The sequence below is a fragment of the Varroa destructor genome, unplaced genomic scaffold (assembly GCF_002443255.2).
Source record: "Varroa destructor unplaced genomic scaffold, Vdes_3.0 BEIS01000004.1, whole genome shotgun sequence".
NCBI lineage: Eukaryota > Metazoa > Arthropoda > Arachnida > Mesostigmata > Varroidae > Varroa > Varroa destructor.
In genome coordinates this window covers 50,163,219-50,188,632 of record NW_019211457.1, presented here as the reverse complement: position 1 = coordinate 50,188,632, position 25,414 = coordinate 50,163,219, and the positions used below count along the sequence as shown (strand labels likewise).

At 40.4% G+C, this 25,414-nt stretch overlaps 1 protein-coding gene across 7 annotated transcripts in view; it reads right to left on the bottom strand.

Moving 5' to 3' along the window:
• Nucleotides 1-4,481: 4,481 nt before the first annotated feature.
• The window catches only part of LOC111249718 (neural cell adhesion molecule 1-like), a 40,588-nt gene continuing 19,655 nt past the window's right edge, over nt 4,482-25,414 (bottom strand). For 2 of the 7 annotated variants that reach the window (XM_022803957.2, XM_022803962.2), the window contains exons 3-11: nt 21,672-21,857; nt 20,520-20,810; nt 20,026-20,195; nt 13,497-13,653; nt 13,105-13,377; nt 12,217-12,418; nt 11,407-11,522; nt 6,042-6,209; nt 4,482-5,727 (exon numbers count right to left, since the gene is read on the bottom strand). In XM_022803957.2, the coding sequence (XP_022659692.1) occupies nt 5,546-5,727; nt 6,042-6,209; nt 11,407-11,522; nt 12,217-12,418; nt 13,105-13,377; nt 13,497-13,653; nt 20,026-20,195; nt 20,520-20,810; nt 21,672-21,857 (1,745 nt within the window). In that variant the 3' untranslated portion in view covers nt 4,482-5,545. Of the gene's footprint in view, nt 5,728-6,041; nt 6,210-11,406; nt 11,523-12,216; nt 12,419-13,104; nt 13,378-13,496; nt 13,654-20,025; nt 20,196-20,519; nt 20,811-21,671; nt 21,858-22,813; nt 22,967-23,685; nt 24,993-25,414 lie in introns of those variants that run through there. The other 5 variants (XM_022803963.2, XM_086987184.1, XR_002673059.2 and 2 more) reach the window with 5 other exon arrangements.

The window sequence follows — 25,414 nt, the reverse complement described above, 5'->3', positions numbered from 1 at the left end:
ATACTGCTTCTTCCTATGAGTGCCTGCGCAGTTTACGAAGATTCTACATGGGAATAGGTAGGTCACCGCATAGGTTTTTAGCCACAACTTCTCAGAGATGTTTATCGATACGTCTGTTTATCGCTGAGGTTAAATCTATCGAGGATAAATGGGGTTTTAGCTTTTTTCCTCACGCACCTGACATCTGACGGTTGCGTTTCTTACTTTCAAGGTTGTTTTTTTTTCAGACTTCGATATCGCGTGAGTGCCGCGTATTTCATAGGTGGCTCAACGTACATTCTGAATAGCTTGACATAAAAAGTTGGCGGTTTTAAAACAAACAGGCGTAGGGTCCAGTTAAAGCGGCATGTTGCGCGAGAGGCTAAACCTGTCACATATTCTGTGGATTTTGAGGTAACTCTTGTGGCTACCCGTGAATCGTGGATAGTTCTTTCTCTTTTTAGGTTGAGTTCCCCTATGGAATACACACGATTGGAATTTTCCTGTCTAATGTGTAAAATGGTATATTTTTCAAAGTTCAACCTGTTGGTCTGATCCAAAAAGTTGTTGAGGGCATTTTGCAACTGCAAGCTGCTGCCTTTTTTACTGACCCGTGTACGTATTTTTACTTGTGTAAATGTTTAGAAATATCGATGAAGACAATATATACATAATTTCGTTTATATACAAAACACACATCAGAGGTTGTACATGGAAAAGAGCTTGAGACGGCTCTGGCAGTACCAGACTATATCCCATTGATTCTAACACGGGAAATGCAGTCGCTGGAAGAACTTTGAATTCACGTCACCAGTCGGTCGTCGAAGCCAAAAAGGAGCAGCATTTCGATAAGCTAAGTGATTCGTCCGAACGCTGATTTGAGGCGTATGAAAGTATGCCACGGCGGGGCACTAGGGTGATGAACTTTACCCATATTGATTGTGTTTCCAATAGTTACAGAACGGATTTGTGAGCAGGATGAACACTAAATGTTAGTCGTGTTCGTTAGCAGTTCTTCTATATGGCCGGACAAGTGTTGCTTTCTAAGAGGTTGCATGCCGCTCTATGATACTTTCGTTCGCAGGTCTTACCTCGCCATCGCTTCTCGTGCATCGGCCATACATTTGGAAAATATCTGACACTTGAGCATTTTCAATCGATCGCCTGAACATTCATACGGGAAAGATACAACTTGAGATGCCAGACCCTTTGAACAGGCACGACAGAAATCTACCCAGGGTCTCTCCAATTTAAGACTACAGTTCTTTCATGTACAGGTACCATTATTGAGCTAGCACTCACATTATGAATACTAAATTGCAGCAATCTTTTAGGAAGCATTGGAGGACTGAGTTGGATACGCCGCAGCATTCGACGAGTATGTAAATTCGAAAAATGCGCTGAAAGATTATCGGTCATAATAGCTCAGTTTTATGCTTTTACAAATCAAATTGTGAATCGCTTTCGAATTATTGCTTCACAGGACGCTGTGTTCTCTAGTTGTTTGTTTTCTCAGGTTGCTTTATTAACCTCCTTTTGTAGGTAGACGATACCGCAACCTGTATCACTGTCGGAAAGCGCCATGCTACAATCCACGACTTAGGATCAAAATTGTTTTTAAATCGATTTCAGAACACATCATACCACTTTTTAAAAGTATAGAAGCTTTTTCGACTTGCGATATTTTGCCTTTTCGGAGTACTTTAAATAAATCATTGCAGTTTTAACAAGGTTAGGTGGTCTGTTTGAGAGCGCTTCTGTTGTTAGAGCGATGTGTGCTTTATTTTGTTTGTTATTATGTTTCTGGGCGTTGATGGAAAGTATCTATAGGTTCGTTCTTACAGAGTAAGCGCGTATTTAAGCAAATGCAATATAAATTAATATGTATAGTCCACAATTAAGCCAGGTCCCTCATCAACTATGTCCATGTCACGCTGCGATGAAATATTTCAAGACCGAAGTTTTGCATCGAATTCTACAATAGTACGAAATTCTCTACCGTTCTTTCATAGATCATTGTTAATGACGTTATCATAATTGAAGTCAATTGCCTCAACATACAATGCGCTATCACTTCAGCAAACTTCCATGTTATAGGGTGCGCATTGTCCTGTTTCGTCAGGTGTTTGCACAGTGTTTTTGTCAATGTGCTGGGACACACCTTTAATCTTGATTTCACTATTATTTGCATAGATTGTTGAATAGTTATCTCTGACTAGATGTTACTGAGCAACTCCTGTGTTAACATACATAAGACCATTATCATCAATATTTATACAGTTTATATTAGACTCAGCTTTTCGTTGGCATATACTTCAATAGCGACAATTCATATAACGATTAAAATTTATTACCTGATTTACAGCTCTTGTATTAATGAAGCAGTTCGGTATAAAGAAGGCGAGCGGATTCATTATGTAGACGATACCGTTGGCATAAGGTCATTACCTGCAGGTGCTTGCAACATCCTGCCTGACTGCTTACTTGTCCCTGTCCCTCCCTTTGTCCCTTATTAGGCCCAACTCCTCACGTGTGGATGCTAGCGTTGCAAATCGGTATTAAGGCCAAGATAATGAAATAACGTAGGAAGAAGTGGATGTCTGTAGAAACGGGTCCTAGTCGGCCGGGGCTAGAGTTATAGTGGGGTCACAACTGCTGTAGTAAGTAGAATTGGCACTAAGCGTTAGATAGACATTGTATTATCGACTGGCGAATGTTTGCCTGCATGAGCTATGAAGGCTTGTGTGATAGCATTCATTGTGGCTAAGCCTGTGTGGCCTGTATGCGAGTGTGTCTATCGCCGTCCTGTATCGTCACTGCGGCAAGATCGTATAATTAAGTAGGACCAGATCGCAACCGAGCGTGTATCAGTAGGACGCCGCGATGTAGTCGAGACACGTCCCTCCTACATCCACAATGTGTCACCTGACGTATTCCGGCTCTCGTGGAAGTCACCGCCAAACTCAGCGGAGCCTCGTCGTGAAACTCAGGACAACTTAGGCTCAGCTAATACACTAACTATACGTAGCACGACGCACTATAACGTCGCTGCAGTAACTTCGTTGTTACACTGCCCATTCCTGTAACGTCTGTCAGTCTGAGCGAAGATACGCAGGTAGGTTCACAGTAATGTAACCTGCTGCCTGTGGAAAGAATCCTGAAAAGGATATAACGATACAGCGGGAGGATGTTTAATCATTTGGTAATATGACGATATCTTAATGTCAACACGCAGTTATACAATTATTGTCATAGAACAATGCTACAAGTTGTACTGTGAGCAGAAATATATTATACCAATAAAAATAAACGCCAATATACTAACTCCGAAGCAACCTCTTCAGCCTAGATGCACTACCTTTTGACAGGACAGATTCATTTCCGCGTACAGAATCACCGCGTTATTTTTATAGGTTTATATATCGGGACCAGATAATATAATGAATAATTAAAAAAGAAAGTAGCAACTATTTATTTTATTTTATTATTTATTTATTTATGAATGTAGAGATCTCGCGATTAAAGTGCGTTCGAACACTGTTTGTCATTCATAAGCTCATTTATGACTGAATATTATGTACATTGAGATTATATGGAAGATTTTCTTTTGATTTTTAGAGTAGATAACAATTTGTCCAGGATAGAAAACCCTATATTTTTATAGTTATTACAAGGTGCAATACTAGATGACCTAATAGTGCAACATACGACAGATGCTTGGTTAAAACTTTTAGACGGCCGAGGAAAGACCATTCAAAAACAAGATAATGCCCATCGAAGCCATAAACGATCTCGAAATCTTACTTGTTCAATGTAACCTTTTATCTGCTACTAGCAGCCAAATACATTAGAACTGTGCAGCGTGAATCATGTTATACATGCCAATGCCTGAAACAGTTAGGGCTAATAATAAATTCTAAAAAATTATTATCAAACTAGACTGCGTATAATACGTTCTTGACTAACTGTTACACTGTCATTAGTAGTATAGTACATTTTATTGGCTATATAAAATCGATTGTCGATCGAAAATACTGACGGGTTTAAAGTATGATTCAAAATCTTTCTCCAAGTTCTAGTTAATAATCGATCCTAGGTACAGCATAATTTTGAATCATTTAAGGCAATGCCGGTAAACATTTGTCAACAAAACAAAAGTACGCATTCGTTAAGTCTGAGCCGATTCCATTAGCCCATAAATTAACTGCATTCTCCTCTTTACAAATCTAAACGAATAAATTACCGACTATAATTGTCATATCAAATGTTTTTAGCTAATCAAAGTTCATTAAAAATAATAGGGCAGATCGATGTGATGGCATGACGAAATGTACATGACAAAGCTCGTACACGCCGTCAGCTGACGTTCATAGATGTTGAGTGTTTTGAATAGGACGCCGTTTTAACTATTTACTCACTGTAGAGGTCTACCATTTCTGCATACAGTTGTCCCTGAGCATTCTATTATTAAGTTAAGTGTGCGAAAAATAAGAGATATCAAATTTAAGCAAAGAGTAAAACGTAACTTTATTGTCATTATCATATATTTTCATCATCAGAGTCATATTCACGTTATCGCCGTCCATCATCACCATTAATATTATTCTCGAACTATTTACATCTGTTATGTACCATTGTTTTCGTTATCGAGGTGTATTTATTACTGTGATCTTATATTTCCTTGCTGTTCATATATGTTTTTTACATTGTGGTTCACCTGTTTTTTCGGTTATGCGTGTACGCATTATGTATACGAGGTCCTGCATCACATTCTATTATGTGACGCCTGTTAAGATTTAAAAATCTACAGACACTCATATCGTCATGTTGAATGACATTTTCACATTTGTGTGTTAATTAATGTTCAAACTTCGAAGAAAAAGTATATAAATTGTCAAAATAAACCGTTTCCTGCCAATCTCGTTTCAAACCATAACCGAATGTAATGACGCTGTGCACTAGTACCTTCCACATAAGTATCTTGTTTTCTTAATTATATTTAAAGTAATACCATGTACAACACCTTAGCTATACAATGGTGACTTTCATTTAACGCTCTGGACGGAGCCGGTTCCCAGCCTCTGTGTCAGCTTTCTTTTTTTTACAGGTTATTGGGAACGGCGTCGACCTACCTAAAACCACTATAATTTTAATATCAAACGGATAAATTTCAAGCGCACCAGCCGGTACAGAGCGCCCAGAAACAAACGCATCAAGAGCTAAGGGTTACCGGTTGTTATTGGGTTGACCACCAGTGGTTTCTCGGTTTCTATTAGCAGAGCCCTTAAGCAGCGCTTAGTTCGTTTAACTGCAATGTAATATACCTTAATCTAAACCACTACAAATATACTTTAGTAGCGGTCATATAAGTTTACAAGGAGTATACAACAACTCTCAGAGATTATAGACTTTGCTCTTTCTTGCCAATCGGCTAACCTGATTTAAACAGCACTCACACAAGTGAAGTCAGGGGGGCGCCCACTATTGCGCCTGTCCTTCTGCTCGATATAGCTTATCTGTAGCGACTTCAGATACAAAAATTTGGGTTAGTTGTGCATGTGATGGCTCATAGTGACGATGTAGTGAACTGCATTGGTGTGGGGTCCCTTGGTATATGAACTTGTCGGGTGCCGCTTCCACCTCTCCGACCGGCTCCCAGATAACACACCGCAATCGTGGCACACAACGACAAAAGACTGATCGTCGTGTACATGGCTACACGGGCTGTTTCCATGTTGAACAGAATGGCTAAAATTCAAATACAAAAGTTAGCAAAGTGACAATCCCGAAAATAATCGTATGTCCCTTAACCGTAGTAATAATAATAGTTGCACCGATATAAAACTGGGCGAAAATGCGCTTCGCTTCGGACTAGTGGCGAGTCGTCTGCAACGACACTTACCGATAAATCCTGATCTCCGAAACACTACTAGTATTTGTTATAGCATTAAGAATGAATTTGATCTATACAACAGCGCATGCGAGCTATTTGAACTCAACTTGAACTACAACTATTTGAACTAAATTCGAGTAAATGGATGTTTGAAACATGTTTGCCTTACAAGAGTTGTCATCGACTGGCTCGAAGTCCTTGTCAAGGGTGCGCGTGTGGACTTTGAAGACGTTGCCCTCGCTGGGGAGCGTTTCATCATCAATAGCGGAGCTTTTGGGGTAGGGGGCGATTTGAAGGGCTAGAGTTTTTACATTGTGTGTTCCATCTGACAATGATCCTGAAAAAATATTAAGAAAAACGTTCTACAACAGGAACTATAAAAATCTAACAGATGTTCAAATCAATGTGTAATGAATTGCAGAACGGCTTCCGGTTCATAATTCGTGTAGCAACGTATACTTCCTTCTTATCCAACGAATGTAGCAACCTAGCTTCTTATAATAATATAGGTTGAAAAATATGCCATGTCCCCTTGATCATGTCGTTCGCGGACAGTGGCGGGTTTTCTAGAACGTGAGCTGCACAAGCTTAGTCAACCTGATGACCCAATAATTATTGACCCTTATTTTCCCGTCAAGTGGAAGATATAGTGATGTGTTTTTTCCCGAATGTATGAATCGTGACAAGTTTCTAACACTAAAACTTCAGCTAACCGTGGAAGCAGAGCGTACTTTCTTATGCTTAACCAACAGAGTTCACCCTGCTTAGATATAAACTCGTCTTTCCATCCATTGTAAGGTATGGTGACTAAACCCGATTATACATGGCAAGAATCCTTCTGTGCTCTCAACGATGTTGGTGAATATTAGGCATCAATTTCGAAACTTCACATGTCTTTAATATATATGTATATGCTAAGAATACCAAAGCTGGTAGTAACGAACCGCACCTCATTCAGCTTCATGCAGTTTCCTATACACAATTCTAAGTCGCATTCAACTAGGAATTATGGTATGTCTATAGTGCTCAAATACACAATTTATGTATGTCTGTTTCCAACACGTCGCTGTATATCCGCTCCGTTCACGATCAACTGCCAGCCGCGATGGCTGTGTGGAGCCATTAGGCTCACGGAAAGTACCTGCATTACTCATTCGACCATTACCAATACCCTCATGCTGTCCTTGAACATACTACATCGGCCTGGTTCTTCGTTATGCCGCTGGTAGTCCTCACACCAAACCGACGACTTCCGAATCCGCAATGTAGACCTTTTTAACACGTTGTACTGTCTTTCGGATGGCGAAATTCTCCCGATTTTGGCTGTTATTTCGCATCGGCGAAGGCTTCATTTTTTGTGCCCTCCGAACCTTGTCCGATTAGGGAGGGTCACACTTTGCCAGAGGCACGGTCAGATGCGACTCAGCGTCCGCATTGGTGTACAATTTCATGGACTTCTAGTGGCTTTATGGTATCTAGTATCGTCCGCTGGGGTTAATCAGGGGTAATCAGGCTCTTGCCTTCAAAAACACAATTCTGAAACCTTGCTTCTATAACGTCAGAGCCCAACGAGTTAATTTCCGACAAAGGTTCGTCTTTCCGTTTAATTACATTAGCAATACTGTCAAAAACGACCTCGAAGTATCGCCTAAACAACTAATTTCGAAATATCTCAGCAGTTTATACCACCGTTAAGCGCCCTCGGAAGGTCTGGTTTCGGCATTAGTAAAACAACAGGGAGCGCATACAGCGAACCCGGCCGTGCGTTCTTTCTCTCTGGGCCAGCACTGCCTCCCCCCCCCCCCTCCCGTACACCTAGGTTGCATTGCCATAGTTCTGTAACCTCATCTCCAACATGTGTCGGAAGTAGCATAAAACTGGCTCTTGTGATTAAATACTGTAATAAGGCCCCGTCGTGGTTCGCGTTTTAGGCAAAATGAAAAAAAGCTGACCGCTTAAAGGCCTTGACGACGGCGCAGGGCGGGCTTGCGCTCCGCGCAAAAACTCGTATGAGCCACCGGCAAAGGAAAGCAATGTTTAGGAAGCTCTTTAATTCGCTTGACACGCGGTGTGGGCAAAGTGTCTGCTACCGGACTTCGTTGGAATCTAAGAAATTTCAGCGGCTGTGATCCTGTAGCCAGGTAATCATTTCCTGGGTTGCATTCTTTATTTTTAAACGCAGGCCTGTGGAATCGATTGCTGCCGGAACTTTTCTTCGCTATCATGTAACTGTTGAAGTCAACCGAGTAAACTACAACATCGTCAAAATACTTCAACTACTTTGTCCCGCGACGTTACTGGCGCGTTGACAAAAACGAACGTCATGAGATTGAACTTCTACAGTTGCATTGCTGTTGTCAACCCCGCGCTTATACTTAGTTTAAAGGTCCCGCTGCCATTGAAAAGATATAAATTACCCCATTCGTTGGTTCCAACCCCTATCTTTTCGAGCTCGCTATATTCACTCAGGTTTATGCGATTTTTTAGTCTAATTAAGTGTTAAATGCTAGCTGCATTTAACACTGGCTTCACACGTTCCTGCTCAATGCTGTACAGGGACGCATACGAATAAAAACAACCTAAGATTTGTAGTACAGTGCCAAATTGTTTGCCAAACAAACAATTACCCACATTGCTGTCGTCGGCTTTAACAGCTTTGCAGTAATGATTACAGGCAAGGCCATTGTCTTTCTCCATAAAATGAAACATTTTCGTCAGAAACGGCTTGCCCAAAATCATGTAATTTGCAAGATTACTGATGCTTAAAAACCGATGCTTTTCTGACCTGTCATTGGCTGCAGTTTTATTCTCATAACCGTCAACGTGCGCGCGGGACATCGTACATGTTTACGGGCTCCGTAAGCATTGTGCTGTACGAAAAGCAGCGCTTTTCCACCAACCGCGAAGAAATCACACGGAGAAAAAAATCGGCCTCAGGATCCAACATTGCAACTACTTTTTCGAAACTTTAACCGCAAATACGACCAGCTTATCAGCGGTTTTGTTCTTAACGACATTATTTTTGAAATGACGCTATTCTCTGCAGTTGCAAATCTGTGGGCGGCCGCTAAGAGTTCAAGCTCTTGCACCGTGCTGCGTCGGTTATTGCTCATTATCTCAAACTTCTTCGAACTCTTGCTCAACATTGCTAAATTCCCGTAGTTACCAGAGAGTTGCGTACGGTAGATCCGATCAATTTATCAAGAAAAATTTCTCTTGAGTAAAGGTATAAAAATTTTCTTGCTGTCGTCTCCTACGAGCATAATACTTTCTCAAACTAGGGGTTATTAAGAATCGTCGTTTCGAATGCTGCCTGCCCATGACCGTCCCAAACCACGACCTTGCCTACCTTGAAAGCAACTAAGGGGCTACACTTGGGAATTGACATGAAAGTCAGCTTTGAACCTAGACAATGGGTTCCAACAACTTGTCCAACAAAGTCAGTTTATCGGACTCCGTGTACTTTAGCTGGTCGGTTGAAGGGTGATGTTCATAGACAGACGGCCCACAAGAACGTATTGCTTGCTTCTGTTACGTCCTCATCCCTTGCATTTATGATATATATACGGCAGGGTAAGTTCAGTTTTAGACAACCTTTGGTGAATTCTTTGTCGTAGTAAATATGCACTAACCCCTTGCACTTAGTCGTAGAAAGTCAGTTCTGGAACAAAACAACGAACTGCGACGAGTGCGTAGTTTACAGAATTTGATCAAGGATTACCTACTATGCAGTGTTTTCGCACAGGACTGGCCCCCACCCAGATTAGGAGCGTATTTTTTGCCCGAAGGCCAAGATCATTGCTAGTTTTAATGCAGTTCTTGAGACAAAAGTCTGAAGAAGGTGGGGAAGGAGACAAACTGAAAGGTTGTCCACAAAGGACACGAAAATTTGTCAAAGTTATAGAGCCGTTTTTTATACATCTAGGTTTTTTGATACCGGAATTAAAGGCCGCTGTGTTGAATATAAACGGGCAAATTAAATCGCCTCGAAAGCTCCAATGGTTAGCCTTCTACGCCTTTTATATCTTTGAATTCCTTTTGAGGTTTCATTGGTCCGTTATTAGCTCCAAAATTAATCCAACTAGGTATTTTTAACGAGTTCACGTTTGCCACTATCGCTTCAACTGCACTTACTACTAACAAGCTGTTTGCGGACTAGGAAGTGGGAATTTTGAAAACGACTCGTTATCGGTACAGATCCCGATTTGAAGCTGTAATCATCATCGTGATTATATTGAATAAGCGTGGCCCTTAGGAATGACACTAATAATATAGAAAAAATATGTGTAAATCTCTGTTTTTGTTCAGATATAGCTTTAAAAATAACTAATAAATAAGCTCGAATTTTGCATACCTCATCTTCTATATATTTGTATATGTTGCTTCTCGAGACGAAAAGCGAAACAATAAGTTTGCTTCTAAATGGTAGAATAACTTAGATAATAATGGTCGATTGAAAAATCGACTGAACATAAAATTTGAAGTATGAAGTCTAGATTACATGGGCCAATGAAAGGCAATTTCGTCACCGTGTTGAGATCTGGATAGTTTTCCAATTAGGCTGTTAATATTTTAGGAAAATTGTCATTTGTGGGAGCAAGTATGGCAGATGGTAGAGGGTTTTCAACTGTTTTGCAATATTGCTACCGCGATTTTTGCGGTGTGAGATCGAGCGCAATCGTGCAGTAGTTTACCTCTGTTCACTATTTGTGGCTGCTTAATATGGATTTTTTCATGGTCTCTTCCTGCTGATGACAGTATGCTTTAGCCGGAGTGTCGAACCAGGACTCAAAGTTGTAGCGCATAACCTTTGCGTTAAATTATCGAACGGTGTAAGAAGGTTACCAGGTGCATACTTGCTTTACGGCGGTGCCTCGCCATTTTAATTATCTCCATCCACTGATATGAAAGTTTGCGATTATTGCAGAGGATCCATTTTTGACGTAACGTGAAACGAAAACTCCAGATGTCTTTACGTCTGTTTTTGATTTTCATTCAGGTCTTGTGGCAGCTATTGGTTAATCTTCTCACTTTGTAGATTTAACCAAGGCGAGTAAGCGTGATAGTTTTACATAGACGAAACCTATGTTCTAGCACCCACGCAATGTAAAATGACTCAATTTTGACCACTGCTTTCATTTCTTTGTTATTCATTTTTGCAGGGTGTTTTGCCCCAAGACTTGTTTGCAAGCTCAATTTCCTAACCCGCGTATTTTTAAACCAACGATGTTTCTAGTAGGAGAACGTTACTATCAAACTGACGCTGAGTAATAGTGAATGCCTAATATCTATATATCTGCCATATTGGATGGATTCTTTACAAGTCTTGAATTTGCGAGTATGAGCTTAATTCTGCTAGCGGCAGAAATTAGAAATCGACCAAGGAATATTTGAAAGACATTCAAGTGAGAGACTTTCAAAGGACAGGGCGGGGGACCAACATGTGAGGCTCGTTTCTTAGCTAAATATAGGTATATTTATCTACTTGCTAGTACATACGATGATTCGTTAGGCCGCTTCTGTGAAGCACTTACCTGTAACATTCGAGAGCTTCTCCAGTTCGGCTTTAACATAATTAGAATTGCGGACTATACGAAAGTCGATTACATATTCTGTTGATGGTTGCAGCGAGCTCATCCAGTGCCAGGCCCTGTGAGGCGACATCAAAATAACAGGACAGGGAAAGCACCCCCGCTGTCGTGTCATTCGCTTGCTCACTCATCGACTAATCGAATCACAACCGCAGTAGTACTGCGAGAATAGCACACCTAGATGACTATGCACTAGAGAGACAACCCTGCCTCCTCTGTGGGTACGAGAACCCCCTAGTGTCGATACACCGGCGCTTCGCCTCATCATTACGCTATGGTGAAAGGCTATGCCACAAAAGGGCTCCTCTTCAATATCTAATTGGTTCTCTGCCAATCGATCTCATGCAGTAACAGTGCGTCGACTTGAATCAGTATGACAGCAAGGTACAAACAATCATACAATGGAACAAACAGAAAAAAAGGACTACAGTTTACCGAAGGATAAGCTTACACGAACCACGGAAACGGCAACGATCCACTGCAAAGCGTTACGGCTACCATTAGTAATGCTAATGATAGCACTATAATTCTATCTTTATGCTGGAGCTTGCAACATGCAAACAAAAAAATATTTTTGCAGAAGTGTGTTTTTGATCTTCTACTGACAAGCGTTAACTAAATGCAGCAATTCCAAATATGATTGCTCTTACTGACGTGAGCACCTAGGCGTAAATTGCATTTTTGCTTTATGGGCTAAACCGTCGGAAACTAATGTTTCGTATGTCGTGCGGCGAGATAGGGAATATTTTTCACCTGCTGAAGGAGAGCTGGGCGCTGCTGACCACTTGACGATCACGAAACAGTTCAGCGACGACGGTATAGTTCACGAAGTTATTATTAAAGTTCTCACAGGCGACAAGAATTGCTCGCATTGTGACATTGTGGACTGTGCACTCCATCGTACGGATCATTTCCTGATGCATACTTGACGAATGAAGGTCGTTGCTGCTGTTGTCTGCCGAAACGGACAAATCCACAAAGGATAAAATTTGAATTTCCACATTCGAAAATGCCCACCATGACATATGGCTACCAGCATGCCGTTTCATAGGTCTGTAGGAGAACTCCAAGTAAGTTTTCGAAGATCTACTTCGGTTGGGTCTAATAGTGGGGGTGCAAGTCGTTGACGCTATGCTAAAAGAATAATTCCGAGACCTTGTTCACACAATAAAAATAGCCAAATAAAAATAGGAGACTGAGCAAAGAAAGTGAGAAGAGAGAACGTCAAATACATACACCCAAATATAAACACATTTGGAGCTACCTTGATGCAGCTAATCGATTCGGCTTATGACTAATTCGTGCTTCCGAATTGATCATAGAATTGCGTATAAATTTGTTACACTATTTAGTAATGCCATCAGTGTCAATAAGAGTCCTACAAGAAAAATAAATCGAGTGATAATACACCTTAAATGCGTTGCTGCGTACTTCTCACAAATTAAATACATTTATAACTAAAATGACTTATAATATGTTGTTAAAGTTCCCGCCGAGCCCAATTTCGTCGTAATATGACGATGGTCCCTTGCCACAAATAGTATGGTAGTCATAACTGAACACATGAAGCAGGCAATTGATTTCATTAATTACCGGAATACTTAGGCATATGCGAATGTACAGTTTTGCGTCTGAGCTCACCTTTTTCTAACAGCTGTAGTCGACAAGGGCTTTGACGGCCACTTCCCAGTTTATTTTCGCCCCAGCAGGTGACTTCGCCCTCTTCAAGCATATGCTCGGTAATATCCACCTCAAGATGGTTGGAACGCGTAAAATTGTCTTCTGTTAAAATGGACCAGTACACTCTGGAAAATCTGTTCCATGGTTGCATATCGACCGGACAGAGAAGGATTGCTTTAGAACCTTTATCAACAAATGCTTTCTGAATGGCGTTCGTTGTGCAACGAGGAGCATCTGAAAAAGACGCAAAGGCATTTTAGCAAAAGTTAATTCAAGCATAGCAAACGTTTTCGTTGACCTTTGATATCTGGATACATATTGCAACATATAAAGCGCGCTTAATATCAACTCACAATGTATTACGAGAAAAAGCGGGCTACTGGTTATATCCTCGCCGTCCTGTAAGGCAGTATTCATCACCTGACAAGTATAATGACCTCGATGGCGCTTCTGTAGGTTCCGAAGGACGAGGTACTTATCCGTTATGAGGATGCCTGCTGTTCGATTTGACTACAACGAAATATACACATGCGACCGTTACGTGTGGTTCGATATGTTCCTGTCTTATGTTAGAACAAAATATGCTGTAAAAAATTAATCTGACATTATTCGTTATTTAGATGATGCAAATTATTTCTACAGTTTAAATTCCAACTGTGAAGTGAAGACGCTTTATTTAGATTTACTGACTTATTTTTATTTTCCACTCCAATTCGAGAACCACACTGAGCCAGATATACTAGATGCAATAGCGACAATTGACTGGACTGCATGGTACCCAGTATACAGTGAATAAGGTTATTTTATAATGCTAAGTAAATATTAGGCCAGACATTTCGTCTATATTAGGTGCATATCGGTGTCAGTTCCTGATAACTTATTGAACAAAAGTTATTTTCACTAGCGCTTGGCCCATGCTGTCCCTGTGTGTTCCGGGCGATCTGTCATTTATAGCTTCCATCAGTCCCGTGTCCCTCTGCCGTCGTCTGTTATAACAAAACGTAGTTATATGTCGTTCTCAAAGCGGTTAGCATTTTTCTTAAATGGACGAGGTGTTACCTTTATAGCGTTGGTAGTTTTGTTAGTATTCTGCCCTTGTCACCTATGAACTGCTGCGATAGTTATCTCGTGAGAATGACTTGGCAACGCGTTATTAGCCTAATGCTCGGAAGCGCGACTCAGTAGCAGAAGTGAGATGGCAGGATACATTAGGGACACAGTGAACGCTTCCTAGAAATGTCTGAATGACAATATCGCCCGTCCTGGTGTTTGATTAGAAACGACTCCAGTAATGGGTCGGAAATACAAGCTTTTGGCTGAATAACAGCAATAGTCGGCTAGTCATGTTGTGTCCCGAGTGCGACAGTCCTTATAAGCAGAAACCCAAGTTTGATTCAATTTAAAGGTCACCTGATACGTTCTGCAACTACAAAAATGAGAATAAAACATTTAAAGTGCTGATGCGGAGGAAATGAACGTTGATATGCGCGATGACTTTGATTTTATAATACCACAGCTTACATCAAGAAGATGGCAGAATTTGTCGCTCTTGTTAACTTCGTGACGATAGGACGGAGATTCACAGTCATAAACGTTCGTTGCCCTGTCACAACCGGTGAAAGAATGTAGTCGCATCGTATTATACTAGTACAACGCCTATGACGAGCTATACCGACGTAGTGTCCTTTTCACGACGTCAATCTGGGCACAGCAGTTAGCAAGTCGGCTTTCCTTATAAGTAAAATATCAGGCTCTCTATAAAAAAAAAAGCTATCTAAAAGAAGCCCTGCTGAAATGCAGACGACACCAGGGTTCCAGTCTTCTGCCGACGCACGGCATGTGGCCCCTCGATCCGGGATTGCAAAGTAATCTCTCATTAAAAGAAAACCGCATTTCTTTGCAGCTGCCATGCGAGCAAGCTTCACGGGTGAACACTATAGGGTCATTATGACTCTGAACTGGCTCGTTTTTGTGCAGAATTGCGAACTCGAAGTTGCTGTCTATAATATAAGCCGGCTGACCGTGTTAGCTAGTGCAGTCATTTTACACTATGCTTGTGACTTACATTTATCTTTCAGTTTCCGATAATCTTGACAATCGTAAATCTCCGCTTTAGCACTTCAAATGGCTCTACTATTGATAATCATGTAACTTTTAGTAATCATTAGAAGACAGAGTTTGGTAATTTTTACATCAAGTGTTTGGCCTACAACAATAAACTAATTGAGTGTCATCAGGCAACAATGACAATAGTGGCAAACAGATTCGTATTAAAATTAACGCTACGTAATTAAATGTAAGGGTTTCGAAAACAAAAGCGGTGGTGAAGTTTATAAAAGATATATGAAAACACGCGGCACGGAGGCCACAACCGCTACTGGTGAAATTATTCTATGAATTAAATTGGGATGTTACGGATTACAGAGGAAACAACTACATCTCGGGGTCTGAAACGGGAAGTAACTGCTTAACGGCAGCGTGGACATGCGCTTTCTGACTCAAAATGGGGCCCCTCCCTACAAATATTACGAAATTGCGGTGAAAGTACTCAAAAAAAAGGGGAAAAAACAAGAAGTGAATTTTCCATGGACTGGGTTTAAAACAAGTGGAGTCATGAGTAATGCTTTATAACTGTTACCAGCAAACAAAAAAAAACGGCTTGGAGCTTACTGCCATTATTGATCATGTGCTTGAGATCCTGAGCCTTAGTCCCCCGTAGCCATTCATACCCAATTTAATTGTATTAGTCTCGAATTGTTATTTCGCTGAACACCTCATTAGCCCAATGTTTGTGCTAATCTTCAATGAACTTCACCTATACCTTTACTTTCAAGAGACAGGAAATCATTACGCATCGATTTTCACCATTAAATATTTTTTCCTCCAAGCTAACCAGCCCTTGGTGACACCTAATAAGCTTATAACCATAAGTATCCAAAGGCTTCACATAAATGTACGTGAAATTTTACCTGCCAGTCATTTTTTCACCGAAGTTAAAGACAAGTTCTTCAGGAGAAAAATAACACTGAACAAAAACAACACTGCACATTTCTGCATGTATAAGTGTGATCTTAGCCCTAATAGCGAGCTGGATGTGGCAGGTCACACTAACGCCAAGTGTACGCGTGTGCGTTCAATATTTTTCAATTTAGGGGCAGTGCTGCAAAACTCCCGACTAAACGACCCAGTAACCATCGACTAAAAATCTGGCACGTAATGTAAAAGCATGCGTGATAAAAATAATCAAAGTGTACGGATATGTACTATATAGCAGTTCTTTATAGACTTGAATATCATCAGCTAAAAACATCATCGTTTACATTTTCCATTGAATGTATGATGCCATTATTTTTTTACCGTGTACGGCTCTTCTATAGGTAAACTAATTTGTCTGCATAATAATACTAAGACTGGAAATAGAAAGACTGGAAGAATGGAAAAATTATTGAAAAATAGCACAGGACAACAAGCAATATTTGTTTTTCGTAAAATGTTTGATTTTAGGTCAGGTTAGGCACTACTGAGGTAACAAATTCTTTTGTTTTGCGGCATTTTATGCAGATTTTAGAAGCATGCTCTTCGACCTGGGACGAGTTTAAAGTCACTTATCACGGAATCTGTTTTCCTCTTCCCGGCTCTTGCTGCTGTTATTACTGCGAACGGAATCGCACCCAAGAGATAGTCTATCTCCTGTATTCAGGGGCAAGTATGCTAGGAACTCAGACTGGGTCTCGTCGACTACGCCCAGAAGCACTTCTTCGATGGCCACCGATTCCCCAAATAACCGTGTCATTAAACTCAATATCCAACACGGCAGAGGAGGCAAACCTGGCCTTTGTAGCAGATAGGACAGGGGCAGTCAACATGGATGAGCAAAAGCGGATTGCTATATATTAGCACAATGAGCCAGAAGGGACCATCTCGTCTTTCTTCGAATCCCACCAGGCGTATCTAACAGTCAAATTGAGGGTAGTGAAAATAACAAAACTTCTGACCGATACGCATACAACGTTTGGTCTTTTTTGACTTGAAATAATAAAATACAAACTAATCTATTTCTTGAAGGTCATTTTATTTTGTATCGTTGTATCGGGCCCGTTCCTGCAGCAATCGAAAAAGAAAAGCTAGTTTTCAGTGCATGCATTTTATGAGCACATCTTTTTAGATGTGTATGCTAGATTAAAAACATTGTCCGGCAGACCTCTCAGTGATTGGGTGATTTGCTTTTATAATAGCGTTATAAATTTCGCCAAGCATAGGGTGTACATATCGATGGCCGCGTATCGGTAGCTGTCTTTACCCGTAACGGCGTTTGCTCTTGGATATGGACTTGGATATATCGTACCACTAACGTTTGAAACCAAAAGCTTGTATAGGCTGATAATGCTGTGCTTCTTAATCGACTAAAAGGGCATTGCCTGCGTTCCGCCGTGAGCTACAAAAAATGTCCTATGTTATTTAAGAACCTCGGCTATAGTTCGGTAATATCCTATAATTTATCTATATAATACAAAACTTCGATATGTACTTATCACAAGATCAGCCTTTTAGCGAATGGTTCAGAGCGAAAAAGAGTTATCGCGCTGGTTATCCGCTGCAGGCTAAGTTTCGTGATCGGTTTTATCGCCTTGTCGCACATAAGCGCCGGGTGATCGAAACGGCCGGGTCAAGCGTGAAGTTCAGCCATGAATGTGCTCTAACAACTCAGTATATATCGGTTCATCCATCTACGGATAACGCAAACCGTTTTGAAGCTAATGTTGTTTGAATTGGAAGAAGATAAATACAGGAAGAAGATTTTCAAATTGGTCGGTACACAATCTGTTCAACGCGACGCAAAGGATTTTTGCCTAAGAGCTGTAGAAACCTGTGCATTAAGGAACGATACGGAGTCTTTAAAGAATCGAGCTAGAAGCAGTGTCTTGAGACGATTAGTAAACTTGTATCACTTCTGTAGGCAGAACTTCTAGTACTAATTAACCAAAGTTGTTCTCAATCTGAGAAAGGGACCTCAATATCCGTGACTGTTCACAGTTCTTGACAAACTATATATATAGAAGTAGGCATATAGAAGTATTCTACGATAGCTAATTTACGATTGTTTCATGTAATGATAATTACACCGATAAGCTTTCCTAAAAAATAGCCACGTACGTTTTTAATTTCGATCTACTTGACTCAATTGCGTAGAGTGGCCATTTTACGCGCTAAGTACGAAAGGTCCAGGTTTGACAAAAGCCTTACTATATCTCCAAGCTAGTTCATTACTACACGTTATTAATTTATTTTATGCGTCTCCTTTTTATATAAGAGAATTTACAGCACTTTAGATAACGGTCAGCTATAAACACCCAATTCCAGTTTCAAATCGTTAATAATCCCTGAATGCAATTGGCGAAGCGGGTACGTTGGGTAGCTGCCATACTTAGTATCACTGCTTTAATAGTACAACCAAATCTGAAGGCACTGCTCATAATCTAATGTACCTCATATTATAACAAACAAACATCACTGATGTTCTGAAATTTTGTCAAAATGATGTTAGAGCTTTACAATGATACTTTCGAAGTATGTAAGCGGTTCACAATATGCATCTTTTCAACTTTCAAGTATCTAGGAGTACCCGCGCGAAGTCAACTACAAAAAAAATGCTATCAAACAACAGAGGCTGTTTGCCACCATTATCTCTAGCAGAGTATCCATACAAGGAATCGGTTACACAACGATATCGTTTCGGTTTTAATGATTTTAGTTTCAAAAACTGGTTGAAAATGAATGTAGCCCATCAACATACATTCGTGGAGTCAGCTTTTTATATTGAAAAGTCGACAGGTGGACCAAGCTGGGAAATTGCGACCGTCATCGTATTTCACGTTCCATAATGATGCCCTTCATAATACTGCGCTGTCAGCGGTTGTATCTAATTCCGCAGGGGCTTGGGTAGAAACGAGCTATAAACCTGAAGAACGTAACGTAACTTTATTACAATAAAGGGACCATTTCAGGATAGTACGAAAACAAGCAACGAGAATGAAAATATAGGTAGTCAGCAAGCAATAGTAAAAATACGACGTACAAAGGTGGGTACGTAAAGCGACACGGAACGGTGACTCTCATAGGACTTCACCGACTTTATCGGAAACTTTTTAGGCTTGTAATAGAGCAACTATAACGACCACCATGGCTATCGTTACAGGCCTCTCCTGCTTGACTGATTCGTCTGACTCGCTTGTCTGCCGCTAAAGCGAAACAGAGAAAATAACAGGCAAAGTAAGTCCCGAAACTTCTAGCCGCTATCGCTGCATTACTAGCTCCCATGAGTATCAGGCAGTCAGAGCGAATCCAAAGTTCACAACGAGCTTATTAAGGTGCTGCACTTGGGGGAAACTTGAGAAGACGCGATAGCGGCAAAAGCCCCAGAAAAGACGTTTGTGTAAAGGAAGAGGGTGTCGAAGGTAAAGAGTGTTGAAAAAGGAATTAGGGCTCATGGACAGCAAACGTAAAAGAAGAATGGGTATCTGGAAGTATCTTGGAATCTGAAGACAGCTAAGTGCCTACCTACGCACTTGGAGTGAAAAGGCTGTAGCAGAGCATCGAGACAGTTGGTCCATCTGGCCTCTGAGGAGCCACTAACAACAGCAGGGGTAGTGACAGCGACGGCGTCAACGAGGAGGCCGTAAGCAGGCACAGGACAAAAGGTACAACATAGAAGACTCTCGTTCCTTACACCTAAGCATGCAAAGGACGCGCCACAGATGCACGAACGGCGTCGCTGTTTTTTTGGTCGGCGCGTATAGACAGCGTGAGTAGAGTTGTCTGTGGACAACTTAATAACCTGGCTATATTAAAAAGCAGCATAAACACATGACGAAACAAACTCACCTTAAGGACCTTCCCGTTGTGTTTCCAAGTTATGACGTGATTATTCATGGCTTGACCACCCTGCTCAAGCAGGATTTCCTGCACGGAACACTCAAGGTACACGTCACTGCCTGCGTTAATCCCTGTGGCATTTAGCCCTCGTCCTATTTTCAATGTAACGTCCGGCTTATCTGTAAAATGCCGCATAATCATAAAATTCTTTTCATTGAAAAACATTGATCTTGTAATCTATTGTACAGCTTCATCGAATAAAATGAACTAAGCTATAATTTATCAGATTCGCCTTAAATTCCAAGTAGGTGACATTAAACGCAAAACATTCAAACATTTGTGTCTTGCCCTTAGAGTTCCATTGTTCACAGAGCAGACCATTCCTATAACTCAGGTAATAATAGTATATTTGTGTTTGTTTGGCCGAACTTGTTTATGACATTGACAAATGTTATTCCGAGAAGCGATTAGAGGAAACTTGATGTGTTTACTGTGGTACCTACATTTGATGTCCAGTCGAATAAACTGCGATTTATATTCTCCAGCATTGCGATTTTCGGCTCGGCATTCCAGGCGGACTCCCATGTGCTTTTCTTCCGGAGTGAGAACTATCACGGACACTGCCCAAAGCTGTGTCGAATCATAGAATATCACATTCGAATACGGCTCATCATTCAGACGCCATGTAATCTCAGGGGGCGGAAACCCTCCGTGAACTTCACACTCAATCTCCTGCGGGATGCCGAGCACTAGAGGAGAGTGCCACGCTCGAATGGAAACAGATTCAGCTCCCACTACAGAAGAATAGGAAGCGATAAAAAGTTCGTTAGTGTCGACTATGTTACTATTTGGAAGGCTTGCGGTGCAGTAGAAAGAGCTACGCATGCGCAACACAGTTTGGACCATTGAGTTACCAGGAAAGAGAAGGAAGCGTTGGTTAAATAATCATCTAAAACAGGAAAAATGAGAAAATGGAAGGAACCGGTTCTTAGATACGTTGACATCAAAATAAGTCATATAAATTTTGTACTAAATAAACGGCAAAAGAATGCGAAGAGGAAGTGATTTGGGCGGAAAGCTGATAAAAACTAATACCCATCTCATACTTTAAAAAGAACTACTAAAATATGTTACAAAAGTAAAGACTGACCAGATAATAAAAGGTAGATAAAAGTAAAGGAAACTAGCCTAATTTTACGCATCAAAGGTGACTATTAAGAATTCGGTCGCCCTCAAATGTCCTAGGCATCGCGTCCAATGATAGACGGTAAAACCGACCACCTAAGGACGAGGTTGTTGATGCCTGAATACAACCGGCACAACGAAAAGTCATATAGTTTGCATATAAAAAGATACAGATCCCACGTACGTAATATTTGGCATACCATAAAAAATTATCCGTGGGCGCAAACGCATAGAATCACTTCTCGCTTGGTATACTCTATGTGGCATTTTATGGTTATTTTTATTATTTATTTAATTTCTGTAAACATCGTAGTAAAATATCTGTAAACTCTCAAAGACTTTATATATACTTACACACACACACTTTCCATGTATAAGAATATACAAATGTATAATATATTTGTTCTATTGAAACTATGTCACCTGGAAGCTCTAAGAAAATACTCAAAATTGAACAAAATAGCACTTACAATTTACGAGGAGTTGTGCACAGATCGATGTTGGTCGCAATGACGAAGCAGAAAACACAACACAGCATAGGTTCTTCATAAAATACGTACGATTCAAAGGACCCAAATGAAGAATGCTTGTATTTGTTGGAACAAGTGGTAGCTGCTCGCCATCTAGAGTCCAGTTGTACCATATCGGGTAATGGTCTAAAACAAAAGATGTATATTACGATTATTTGCTTAAGTTATAATACCTAAGCTCGACATTGGCTATTTGAGTTCAATCGCTTTTAGCTGTAATGATGACAACGAGTAAACCTGAATTTGTACATATTGGGTTAGACGGGAAGCCCACATTTTATTTTAAAAACTTTTTCACTTCCGCTTTGATATACCGTTTGAAAGCACTCTTCCTGCTCTACCACGTGCTGTAACGGCATTTCGTTGAGAACATCATTTCAACTCGAAGGGACTTTAAAATGGCTATTCCATGTAGAAATTTTTTTTGACATTTTATATACCATGCCTTTTGTTGAGGCCAAAATGCTGCCGCAATAGCCCTTTATATACGATAAAAACGCTATCGCTAACAGGGCTGCTGGAGGGCAAATTGATAAGTCAAAAACGGTGCTCTGGATCTAGGTGATGCCCTAGCTCTGGCCAAGAGTTCGAAGACACCTTTGAGGGGAGACGGCCAACAAACAACTCGGAAATCGGCAATGGCAACGCAACTGTTATTAGGCTCCCTAAATTTTTCATGAATTCTTCAAATCCAATAGGAATTTACAGTTTAACATTGCATAAGCATATCGCCTGTCTTCGAAGGTCACGCGGCAACAATGACCGATTTCTTTCGTAGATTTGCCACCCATGATTAAAAAATGGTGTCTGTACTTCAACATGAACCAATAACTGGAATGGGTAGCTCCAAAAGGAAAGCCAAGACTTTGAATCTAACGCAGTCTTGATTTAGACATTAAAAGGGCCCGATTCACAACGAGCCGGTTTCTACGAACCAAACGGTTTGTTGGCATGTTTATTTAGTCAGTTTCATCCATTCAACCAAACTATTCACAAGACCCTACCTTATAAACGTGGTCCACTTATATTGTTCTACAACAAAGTGACATGCAACAAACATTGTTAAAACTGCTCTTTCAGACCTTGAGAGGGAAGCATTGTTGTACTTTCCATATTTTTCGAATCTTGGCCGACGCATTTTTATTTTTGTCGTTCACTTGACATCGCCTTCGCGGCTCTACCTTCGACACCGATCAACAACTTCAAGCGTAGTTGAAAACTTTGGGGCTTGTCTTCTGACGTGGAGGCATACATCATTTAACGGAAAAATAGGAGAAAATTTCGAACAGTGATGAGGGATACATAATAGAATAGCGTATTTTCACAGGAATTCAAAACGTGATGTCTTCTTTTCCAGAAGCTTTCCTTACTACCTACTGATTTACTTAAGTACTTACATCATATGCCATTGTAACAAACCTACAGAAGACCGAAACATCTGTCACAAGATCTTCAAAGCGACTCATTCTAACATGTATAACAGAAGATCCCATTCCAGGTTCATTGCAAACAGGCAGGACGGATCAAGTATTTCTATTCTTTATCATTCAATTAATTTAATTTCAGCATCTTGTTTTTGTTATTAAAAGACGTTTCTCGAGCATACCTATTTCGCGATGGCCATGTTAAAAACAGTGCACTTGCCTGATAATTCTTTTGAGTTAAAAAACCGATAAATTCTTTCGATTCTGTTCTTTTTTAAGCCAGCATCGAAGTTCCCGCAAAAAACTTTGATCGTGGCTTGTTGATACTTATGCCATTAAGTTATTTGACATGGGCTCGATAGATGCCAAAGGATCTTATTTTAAATTCAAATGAACATTCAAGAGTTGAACCAGATACCGGCTCGACCACTTCGGATAAATATCACACTATAACGCTTCGGAAACAAGAAATTTTCTCGACAGTTTATTGATTTTTCATGCCATGCCAAAATTCTTCCTTTAATAACCACCTTTATGCTTCACAAGTTGTTTACGTAACGGGGTAAATGTATACTTTATGGTTTAAGTTTGTCCTTCGTAAATCAAAGCTTTTGTCGACCAAATTCGATTAAATCTCATTATTTGAAAATTCCTTGTTGAAATGGTCCGCGCCAGGTGTAACACATGTCAACATCTTTTTCAGTTCCCAAATCGATCGCCAGGATAACCTTCAGCTTTTATTTCTTTAATCGTGGCCCCACGCTTCCCTTCAGAGATTCGAGAAAAGGAAGAGGATAGAGGAGACTGGATCCGGTGAATACACGGGTTAAAATAATAAGCCACTCAGGTTCAAAAAATCGCCGTACGAAAAGTGAACTGGTCGGCCGGTGCATTGTCACGGAAGACCAAGGATCTTATGTACCACAGTTCAGGTCTTTTGCGTCCAACAGAGTTGCGCAATTTTCTTGATAGTACTTTTTGGTGACAGTGGAGCCCGACGGCATTAACGATCCTTCAACGGTCGAAGAAAACCATAGATCATGCGATTTTCCACCCATACTAGAATGATTGCGTCTTGGTCTTCTCGTCGTAGTTGTACACCAGTCTAGTTACCAGTAATCACGTGTTCAAACGGGAGGTACTAAATGATTTCTTGAAGGTTTTCGCGATTGTTGATCTGCAAGACATCCAGCTGTTCCGGCACAAACTTTGCCATGAACCCTTTTTAGTTTAAACGGTCGGTCAAAATACCCAGCTTCTTCATGCCAACTCTCATAGAGTGATTTGGCGGTTAGCAGGTACAACAAATCTTTTCGCGTTCTCGTCCATAATCGTTCGTGGTAAACCCTTGTCCGTCTTTCAAACGTTTGAACCAGTTGTTTACTTTAGCTCTACACAGTGTCCAGACTACATGTGAAATTTTATTTTTCACACAAAACCCATGACACGTTTGGGAAAAATCGCGGGACGCTTAATACATAGACTTGTTCAATTTCACCAAAATACTCTGCATTGCCTCCGATTATGAAATCTCATCTATGTATAGCATAGAACTTGGTTTTTGGCAAAACAAACATAAATCACAAGCCATCGTTCGGCAGCGCGAAAATTTAAATGTCTCACTCATTTTTTAACAATTGTTCCTTTTTGCCATATGCATCTCGACTCGTCTCCATAAATATAAATGGATGCGATGATTTCATTGACTCGTACTGAACTATATCGTATCGCATCTATAGAATCTAGTCGACGAGCTTGATTTTCTAATTTTTTGTGTCCAAATACTATGTGATATTCCATCGCGGTTTACTCAGTTCGCAAATTGTTGTGATATTCGCTTAGAATGTAGGCGTCTGGTTACTGCAATAACGAAGTGCATAATATCGTAACTGACAGACAACAATATGGGTCAAAAAGTTAAAAAGAAAACAAACCTTTGAAGAAAATAACTATTTTGAGAAACTAAAGCAAGCTGATTTTCACGTACTGTTGGCAGCTACCTGTACCGATAATTGCCCACTTGAATCAATAACAATCCGCGCAAATTTTCAAATCATCTCAGTATAAGTAAAAGCCCATATAGACACGCGCAAAATTTCTTGTTAGACACCAATACATACTAGTGAAGGGCAAATGCGTAATGTTCGCCGACAGTGGACATCAGACATCTAGTAATATATTATTAGTATAACTATCTAGAAGCTTAAAACCTACTATTATTACAATCTTGGCATTTACAAACTAATGGTACGAGTTTCA